The 10631-nt window shown below is 45.4% G+C and overlaps 1 protein-coding gene across 3 annotated transcripts in view; it reads right to left on the reverse strand.

Annotated features, from left to right (window-relative positions):
* The window catches only part of AMFR (autocrine motility factor receptor), a 58243-nt gene extending 51187 nt beyond the window's left edge, over positions 1-7056 (reverse strand). For 2 of the 3 annotated variants that reach the window (XM_025370625.1, XM_025370624.1), the window contains exon 1: positions 6588-7056. In XM_025370625.1, the coding sequence (XP_025226410.1) occupies positions 6588-6842 (255 nt within the window). In that variant the 5' untranslated portion in view covers positions 6843-7056. Of the gene's footprint in view, positions 1-6424; positions 6502-6587 lie in introns of those variants that run through there. The other variant, XM_025370626.1, reaches the window with a different exon arrangement.
* Between the last annotated feature and the right edge of the window lie 3575 nt (positions 7057-10631).

The following is a 10631-nucleotide window of genomic DNA, read 5'->3' on the forward strand; positions in this document are numbered from 1 at the left end:
ATATTAATATGTAAAAAAAAAAAAAAAAAAAAAAAAAAAAAAAAAAAAAAAAAAAAAAAAAAAAAAGAAATCCGGGGTCAGGCGCAGTGGCTCACGCCTGTAATCCCAGCACTTTAAGAGGCCGAGGCCGGCGGATCACGAGGTCAGGACATCGAGACCATCCTGGTTAACACGGTGAAACCCCGTCTCTACTAAAAATACAAAAAATTAGCCGGGCTCAGTGGTGGGCGCCTGTAGTTCCAGCTACTCAGGAGGCTGAGGCAGGAGAATGGCATGAACCCGAGAGGCAGAGCTTGCAGTGAACCGAGATCGTGCCACCGCACCCCAGCCTGGGCAACAGAGCGAGACTCCGTCTCAAAAAAAAAAAAAAGGAAATAATATGTGCACATACATGTTTGTATAATATGTAAGTGTGAACTGTCAAGGACTTGATCAATTTGGGTATTTCTTAGTCTCCTACTTAACACCAGCACTTACTACAAGAATCTGATAATTGCCATTTCTGGAAGAGAGAAGCAGGTAACAGGGAGAGAGCGAGAGATCTACTTTTCACTGCATATCACTTCTGTACCCCTTAACTTTTTTTTTTTTTTTTTAATTTTAGACGGAGTTTCACTGTGTCGTCCAGGCTGGACGGCAGTGGCACGATCTCAGCTCACTGCAACTTCCACCTCCCAGGTTCAAGCAATTCTCCTGCCTCAGCTTCCCAAGTAGCTGGGATTACCGGCACCTGTCACCATGCCTGGCTAATTTTTGTATTTTTAGTAGAGATGGGTTTCCCCATGTTGGCCAGGCTGGTCTCTATCTCCTGACCTCAGGTGATCCTCCCGCCTCGGCCTCCCAAAGTGCTGGGATTGCAGGCGTGAGCCACCATGCCGGGCCTGTACCCCTTAACTTTTGTACCCTGAGCATGCATTATCTATTTTTTTTTAAATTTTTTTAAAGTTTAGAATCTACTAAACTAACCTGACTAGTTCTACAATTCCACATTATTTTTCTCACCATATGAGTAACAAACCAAAACAAGTTTGCCTGTTACAGCACAATATTTCAACTATGGCTGGGCGTGGTGGCTCATGCTTGTAATCTCAGCACTTTGGGAGGCCAAGGTGGGTGGATCACCTGAGGTCAGCAGTTCAAGACCAGCCTGGCCAACATGGTGAAACCCTGTCTCTACTAAAAATAGAAAAAATTAGCTGGGCATGGTGGCGCACGCCTGTAATCTCAGCTACTTGGGTGGCTGAGGCAGGAGAATCGCTTGAACCCAGGAGGCGGAGGTTGCAGTGAGCCGAGATCATGCCATTGCACTCTAGCCTAGGTGACAAAGAAAGACTCTGTCTCAAAAAAAAAAAAAAAAATTCAACTATATTAAAACACTTCAGAATGTTTCTCATAGCTATAGTGCTATCAAAGCTTCAAATCATTTTTTAAAAATTCACCAAATGCCTTTTTTTTTTCCAGTCTACACAAAATAAAAACAAGTTTTACTTGTCCCTGTTTAGAGTGTAGCAGGTCAGGCAGCAGTGATCCCAGCAACTCTGACTTACTCAAGGCTCAAAGTTAATTCCCTTCACTCCGAAGCCCGGGAGGAAAATGTCCCCTCCAGAATGGTTCTTACTCTTCCACTGGAGAAAACAGAAACTAAATTATAAAACAGTTAGGCCTGCCTGTGAGGAAAAGAGAGGAAGGTGCATTTATCACCATGTAACCCTACAGGTGTTTTTGACCCTGTAAAATGTTGGCCACCAATGGGGGCTTATTTATGAGCTTGCAAAGACATGGGATTAAACTACCAGGAACTGTTTCCAAGACATGGTCAACCTGGATATTTTTTAAGACACCTGCCTACACCAGCACCACTCCCCCGCGCCCCCTACCATTTGGTGGTTTCCTCCCTTTAAGGACAATCCACGTACTGTTACCTCTCTGCAGGCTCCCAGAGACAAACACATAATACAAACATGCACACACTCCCCCCCTCATCACATAGATGATGACTGTGTTCCTCCTTTAACAATACTAGGGAAATAGATGACAGTCCGCATGCAAAGCACACCTAGGAGGTGATCAAATAGCAGTCCCCTTCTCCCTTACCCAGAAGGCATTCCTTTTATTTTTAATTTATCTAGGCTCACATCCAATTATTCACAAGCTTAGTGTTTTTTCCTTCAGCTGCCCCAACACTCCTGGAGCTAACATTTTTTCCTCATATACCTTGAAATAGTCAACTCATAGAGACTCATACCTTCAGCTCTTTTGTTTTGTTTTTTTTTGAGATCAGGGTCTCACTCTGGCCCAAACTGAAGTGCAGTGGCACAATCATAGCTCACTGTAACCTTGAGCTTCTGGGCGGGCTCAACCAATCCTCCTAACTCAGCCTCCCAAGTAGCTAGAACTACACTTAATTTGCGTAATTAAGTCAGAACCTTGACAGTAGTTTCCTATTTCTATTTCTCCATTTACATGCCTTGCTCTTAGAATTTTAGAAGCAGGTATTTCATATTTTTAAAGGGTTGTAAAACAAATTAAATAAGGAAGTTGCAGCGCCTAAAATATTCACCATCTGAGAGCACTTTAGAGAAAAATTGGCTGACTCCTATTTTAAAAAGCCTATTTTCACATAATTATAATGGTGGCTAATTTTTTTTTTTTTTTTTCTTGTATAGCAGGGGATCTCACTATGTTGCCCAGACTCCTGGGCAGCTCCTGGGCAACTCCTGACCTCAAGCAATCCCCCCACCTCCTGCCTCAGCCTCCACCTCCCAAACTGCTGAGACTGCTGGTGTCAGCCACTGAACCCAGCCCTTAAGTGTTATAATAATATGAAAATAGGCTCTTTAAAATAGGAGTCAGCCAATTTTTCTCTAAAGTACTCTCAGATAGTGAATATTTTAGGCTCTGGAACTTCCTTAATTTATTTAATTTGTTTTACAACCCTTTAAAAATATAAAAAACATTCTTAGCTGTTAAGACAAAAATAGGCCTAGTCAAATAGGCCACGAGTTTGCCAATCCCTGTTCTAAATGGTCAATTCACTTTTATCCACTTTTATTTGTAGTTATTTTTCCCCTTGAGAGTTCTATTTAAATGATATTATTTGCACAATTAATCAGAATCTTGACACTAGTTTCATATTTCTATCTCTCCATTTGCATATCTTGCTCTTAGAATTTTAGAAGCAGATATTTAAGAAAGCAGAAAAGGGAACTAATAAAAGTAATGAGTAAGAATTAAAAAATGAAAAAGCCAAAACACCTGAACAATCCAAAACCATGCTAGAATGGACCAAGAGGGAGCTGAATGGAAGCATTATCTGAGCAATGTAAAATAGCCCAGAAATGAGTAACAAAATAAAAACTCATCTGAAATCAAACTTTAGGGTGGAAGTTTTAGAAAGACAAGGGGAAACAAAAGGTCAGGTCAAACCCACATATCTGTTAGTGTAAAAACCCAGAAGCCTCCTCCCAAATCCGTTCTCAATGTCATGTATGAGGGCCACCTGGAGAGGCCCCCTTGGGAGGAGGAAGTTATAGGTCACTAGATCTCCCGTCCTCTTCCCACTCTACGTAACTCTATCTTCCACACTGCTCCCAGATTATCTTCTGAAAGAAATCATGACAGCACCCCTATTCCTCCATGCCCCACCCCCACTTAAGCCCCAATACTGTCCACACTTGGTAGAGCAAGCAAGGTCAAGGTTACATGACACCATACTCCAGCCTCTTCCTAGGTTAGTTTTTCAACCACTAGTGTCCCTCAGATCACCTAGGGCATTCATTAAAATGAAGATTCCAAGGCTCCACCCTTCTCTCTGAAATGGATCCCCAGGGAAACTACACTTTACAAGTACCCCAGATGACCACATACCAGGCTGCCAGAGGTCCACACTTTGAGAAAGAAACCTTCAAAGGGGTTGCTCACCTCCTCCTCTCACAGCAGAGGCATCTGCCCCACCTCCTTCACCCCCCAGTCTCCTCTTCACCTTCTCAACCTCCCTCTTAAACCAGAAGATTCAACAGATTTTTTATTTAACAGCCCAGCTTCCGGACCACCCTGCCTGTGCCCAGCACTGTCCTCCCCCAGCCAGACTGAGCTCCACATGCTGGTTTCTTTATCTGGAATACCCATTGCTGCTGGTTGAGACCCTTCCCACCTTCCAAGATGGTTCAAACACCACCTTCCAAGAACCCTTCCCTAGGCACAATTCCTTTCTTTTTCCTCCAAACTCTGCTGCATTTTATTTATCTATTATCACCTGTAAAATTGTGCCATATTACTGAGGGTAGGGGAAAGTGTTGTTCACAGATATGCCCTCCAGAGTGTCCAAAATAACACCTTCGAAAGGTTTTAAATTGAGTTTGTTCATGAAAAACCTCCTGTGATGCTATCAGACCGATATTACTCTGAACTGTGCTCCACAAAGATAAGTTTTAGGAACTGCAATATGTTAAACAATATCTAGCAGGACTTGCACTGGCAGAAGGATCAGTCTTTGTTTTGTCTTACTTGGCCTTGGCAGGCAGTGTTTGTGAAAAAGTTGAATCCGAATTCAACAGAACTAGGGGAGGATCCAGTTGACAAAGGCACCACCACATAGGGTATTCACTCAACAATCTTATCTGTCCCACCACTGGGGAAGGCTTTTGAGATTGTCACTTCTACTCAGCTGCTAAAGCAGAAACTACATAAACACTGAGTGATGAGACAAACTCACAGTGAGCACATGGAGGCTCTGAGAAACCAAAGCAGGCCAAAATAAACACGTGGAAACAAACACCCAGAGGAAAGATGGAAGAAAAACAGCACTAGGATCAACTGAGAAATGAAAATATCATCAGCAGAGAGTAAGAAGTGATAAACTTGCCAGAGGTAAGACCTCTACTGAAAATGCTGGAAGAAAAGGAAATTTCCTAAAAAGTAATCATCATCACAGAAAAATCAACAGCCTTTTATGTAATGTTTTCTGAAGAGGTATTAACCTTAGAATCTGAACATGGCTTTTATTAAAAGAAAGTCCTGCGGGGGAAAATCCATTAAATAATGCCAAGGTTGTTATATAAATAAAATAAGGGTTCCTTCTCAAAGGCTTATTTATATCTCAGACTTAAAAAATATCAAAGACTACATTATTATCTTAACATATGGCAAAAACACTCTCTATATCACTTTAAGTTGTTTACCTGCTAACTCAAATGCAAAATCAGATTTGAAATTAAGCAAGAGATGTGAGTGAGTTCTTTCTCTTCTCCCTTCTTTGGGTCTGTAAAGTTCAGTTTTACACAGCAGTAGACAAACAGGAACTTCACCCTTCACTGCCTTCTACTGAACTCTCCATCAGAAGGACCAGGAGACTTAATCCACAGCCCACAGAGTCCATAAATCCCACCGCTTCCTGATGAAGCACAGTGGGACTAATTATAACAAATGAGTTGCATATCATCCTATCAACTTGGAATATTAATCTCTCAGTCATTTACAGCCTACTTTCAACCCCAAATGGGAACTTGGAAGGAGACAAAATCCAAGAAGCCATATTAAATCCAAGTGAGACTTTAAATCCTGGAGAAACTTTTCTGATCACTGTGGGATTTACGTAAGTATTCAAGGCCAAGGTGAAAGCAAAATTCTGTAGCCAAAATATCATTGATCTGCTCAGTCTGAAATTATCTATTCTAATGAAGGAAACCAGCATGTGTGCCTTATCAATGCTGCTTATCTCGCGGGGGCAGACAACCTGGAAACTGCGTTAGAATAGATCCTCAAATAAGAAACATTCAGTTAACATGATGGGCTGCCTCTTGACACTGCGAATGTTTTGCTGTGTTCATACATCAAAGGAAAACTGTCATGAATCATCAGGTAAAGGCAGCAGAAAAGGAAGCACAGTTTGCCTGGTGTTTGTTTCATTAAACAGCTCCCAAAGGGGACAATCGAATACTAACCGGCAAAAAAGTTGTAGGAGACGCCTCTCTCCAACGGGAATGTCCAAAGACACCCAAGTGCTGAAAATTCCCCCATACTCAACGTCTGAATTCTCCCCTCTGCCCTCTCCTCTTCGTCGGAAGAAAACCCGCTAACAACAATCCCATGCTTGACCAAGTGGGAAAAGCTTTCAACTTCCCTCTACTTCGTCCAACCCTAGGGATAACGCACTCCCAGATCCCGACCTCCCCTTGAACCTGCCCTCTGAGATCTTAGTCTAGTTTCTCCCGAGGGTCCCCAGCCCCTTCCTCCCCACTGCCCTTTAACCCCTTCCCCTGCCCCGGGCCCCGTCCGCACCCCAACGCAGACCCTCGCCCGCCGCCTCCCCGACTCCCTTCCCGGAGCCCCCAACGCTGCCCTGCCCCTCGGGGCCTCCTCCTCGCAACTCCACATGATGTTCCTCCCGCCCGCGGTTCCCCCCCGCTACCCCCCAGCGCCTCACCACTCTACCTAGGCAGCGCTCCCGCAGGCAAGGCCGCGCCCCCCAGGCGCTTGCCCTCCGGGGTCCCTGGCACAGGGGCCCCTTGGCCCACCACGCCCCCCGCGGATAAAGGGTGACGCAGCGGACCCCGTCCCTGCCCCGCGGGCCCGGTCGCCTCGCTCACCCACACGAAGAGGCTATCTGAGAGCAGGTACTGGGCCACGTCGCGGGCCCGTGGTCCCCCCGCGCTCGGCCGGGCGGGCGCCGGCGGCTCGGGTTGCAGCGAGGCCGTTAGCTGGTCCGGCTCGCCCGGGCCGACCTCAGGCTGGCTGAGCGCGCGGTAGGCGCTGATGATGGTGCCCAGCAGGGCCAGGCCGCTGAGGCCCGTGTAGGTGCGGAGGCTGGGCCAGGGGAAGCGCTCGAGGAAGAGCAGCGGCATGGCGGCAGCGGCGACCTCCGGTCTCCGGGCCTCCCCGCGCTGCGGCCGGGCCCCTGCCGCGGTCTCGCGAACGGCGCCCACGGGCTCTGGCGTCGCTGCCGCTGCCGCTGCCGCCGCTGCCGCCGCCGCCGCCGCGCCGGGCCGGGCCGGGCCGCTCCTGGCTGCTGGCGCCGCTCCGCCCCGCGCTGCTCCCGCTGCTGCCCCTGCCGGCGCGGAAGAGCCTCGGCGGGCTCCGGGCAGGCCACCGCCCCCAGCGGGACGCGGGCGGGACGGGCGCAGGGGCGCGGCCTTCGTCCCCCGCCCCCAGCGGTCGCGCCGCCGCCTAGCGGGCGTAGGCCCAGGCCTCAGGCCCCGGGGGCCGGCACCCAGCATTATCCGCTGCCCGCACCACGGCTCGGCTGGGCCCACGGACACAGAGGGCACCTGCTCCGGCCGCGGCGCAGGCGTCACTCGGGCCCGCAGGCGCTGACGGGCGGGCCGGGCCTCAGGGCGCGGGGGACCCTGGCCACCAGGCCGCTGCCCACTTAACCCCCACCATTAACCCTCTGAAGCAGGTTACCCCCAAGCACTCCTAGGGGCCGAGCAGCTTCCCTGGTGCCCAAAACCCCAGAAGAAAAATATTAACAGTCTTTCAAGTTTCTGCTGTTTACTAGTAGCCTCCAGCAGAAACTAAAAAATGAACCTGATTTAGCGGGAAATAAAAATGTGTTCCCTCATACACCAGAAGTGAGAATGTCAAATGGTGCGGCTGTCTTGGAAAATAATCTGTCCTTTCCTTAAAGTCAAACAAGAGTGACCATTTGACCCAGTAATTCCAGTCCTCTAAGAAAAGTGGAAACATACCTCCACACAAAACTTGTACACAAATGTTGATACCATTCTAACAACCAAAAGATGGGAACAACGCTAATGTCCATCAAGTGATGAGTAGATAAATGTGATATATCCATACAATGTACTATTCGGTCATAAAAATGAACTACTGATACATGCTACAATAGGGATGAACCTTAAACACGTGCTAAGTCAAAGAAGACAGCCACAAAGGTCCACGTGTTGTGTGATTCCATTGATACGAAATGTCCACAATAGGCAAGTACATATACAGACACAGAAAGTTGATTAATGGTTGCTTAGGGATGGCAGGAAGAGGGAAGGTAGGGGGTGATAAAGGGCGCAGGTTTCTTTTAAGAGACAGGGTCTGTGGCCCAGGTTGGAGTACGTACAGTGGCAGGAGCATGGCTCACTGCATCCTCCACCTTCTGGGCTCAAGAAATCTTCCTGCTTCAGTCTCTCCAGTAGATGGGATTATAGGCATATGCCACCACACGTGGCTAATTCTTAATTTTTGGTACAGACAGCGTCTTGCTATATGGTCCAGACCTGTCTGTGGCTCCTGAGCCCAAGTGATCCTCCCACCGCGGCTTCAGAAAGTGCAGGGATTACAGGCGTGAGTCACTGGCTGGGATAGGTTTGTTTTCAAAGTGATGAAAATGTAAAATTGAGGTGATGATTGCACAACTCTGAAAAATCATTGAATTGTACACTTTAAATATGTGAATTGTATCAGTATGTGAATTGTATCTCAATAAGCTGTTACCAAAGGAAAAAAAATGTTACCTTGGGAGTTTTATTCCTTTTGCATCCCCAAGGCCTGTAATACTTCCCAGCCCAGAGTAGGTGCTCTGTAATTATTTGTAGGATTTTCCAAACTTTCTAAAGAAAAGGACCAAATTATCTTTCAAAGTCTTTCTTCATGCCTAATATTCTAAAAACAAAAGATCTCTCAGGCTTACCATTCCACTTTGGAAATTTTAGAAACATCTTGTTAAAGGGTCTTTGATGAACGTTTAGTTTTACTGGGACAAGGAGAGGTCTTACCTTTGTACACGTGCATTTTTTTAAAACAAGGTCTATATGAATACTAGACTTGAGTTCACTTTGGTTTTTTTCCCACAGCCATGCAATTAAAATGCTACACTTTAAACTTTATCAGTAAAACAAAGGAAAACTTTATTTTGAAAAAATATTGTAATTTTCAGGGAAGTGTTCTACTTTACAGGTCAAGATCTGGGCCATCATAACTTTTAAACCACTAACTGGTAATCTTTATTCAATCCTAGCCACAGTAGTTCTAAACTATCACAAACCAAATTTGTCCTGTCGCCCTTAGAAACAGGCTGCTCTTAATAGATCTGCCCTTATTAAACTTTTAGAAGCTTGGACTTTCTGAAACTTCACATGAACAGGGGAAGTTAACCCAACTATAAAAGCTTTTTTGTTTGCATTTTTAAAGAATGTAAACGGTTTGTGTTTGGATCTTTTACTAGAATTAGTAATTTTTCTACCATTACTTTTTCCTTTCCCACTCCAAGAAGGTACTTTGCACACCCTTGTCTCAAGGAAGGACATTTTGGCAATAACCAAACAAGTCTTCTTAAGTCTTAACCAATACTTCTAGTTCTTGGTAATTGCATCTTACTCCATGAGAGGACCAGGGGAGGAGGCAGGACCCAAAAGGGATGAATACTTAATGTGCCTGGGGAGACTGAATCAACATACAGGCTACCTGTCAGCTGTGTCCCAAGCCCCAAGTGTGGCAGACTGATGACAGCATCAGACTTTGAGAGGCTGGTCCTGCTTGGACAAGAATCAGTAGAGTCCATGATGAAAGCTCGAGCTCCCTCATCACCACCACCTTCATTTCAGAATACCACTATGCCTTCTAGATTTGAGACTTCAAATAGCTCCTTCATTTCCATTATGACTGATAGCCTGAATTTCCTGCCATCTTTGTGGGATGGTGGTTCTGACTTGGTTTGATTTAAAGGGAATAAAATAATTATTTCAGACAAATCAGTTTGTGTGGACTAAGATTCATACCTAGATACAATGCTATTTTCATTTTTAAAATATCTGAAGTCCTTTCATATTCATGACCTCATTCACCATCATGTGAGACTGGTTGAGTGGCTTTGTTGTTGCTTAAGATTCTCAAAATCCTAGAAGCTGAACTTCACTATCTAATCCAGTAGCTTTAAATGTATTCCCATGGCATGCTAGTGTTTCATCAGCTGGACCAATATGTTCCACAGCTAAATCTAGCAGAGAGAAAAATAACCAACTCTTCAAGTTTTTAGAGGAAAAACTAAATTAATGGATACATTTCTATTTGTAGCTTTTCTTTCATATTTATTTTTCATAGACCTCTGGTGCCTGCTATAAAATACACAAGTAGTAAAGTTTTCAGAAAAACCTTTCAATTACTTTCTATCAGGTTTCATTCAAACTTCTGTTCAGATATAAAGGCTGAAAAGGCTATAGTTTTATCAGACACACATATATTCCCATATTTTGGGTAAACTTTCTATTTAACATGACACTGAATTACACAGTATTACATATGCAGCAGGCATAGTGTGTGTCATAGAACATTAAGAATTCCAGGCAAGTTTGAGAAAATAACTAAAGGAGTCAACCCTCTCTTTGCAGATGACAAAACGGCCTCAGTCCCCAATGATATGGACTACACACAGTTAACAACGCAACTTCTAACTTCTGGCCTTCATGTTCCAAATCTAGTGACCCTTTCACACCGCAGGAAACTAAGTCTGCTAAAAACACTGCTAACACATAATGGGATGGGTGGGAGTGTGTGGGGCACAAGGCGAGGGCAACATCAATGACCCGGCCATCAGGCCCTTGCTATTATGCTAAGCTGTCTCTTACCTAAAGGCCCTCGGCCGCTCACAATGAAGAACCATGCAAGATTTCTACTAGCACAGTAGG

This window comes from Theropithecus gelada, chromosome 20 (genome assembly GCF_003255815.1).
Source record: "Theropithecus gelada isolate Dixy chromosome 20, Tgel_1.0, whole genome shotgun sequence".
NCBI classification, from domain to species: Eukaryota; Metazoa; Chordata; class Mammalia; order Primates; family Cercopithecidae; genus Theropithecus; species Theropithecus gelada.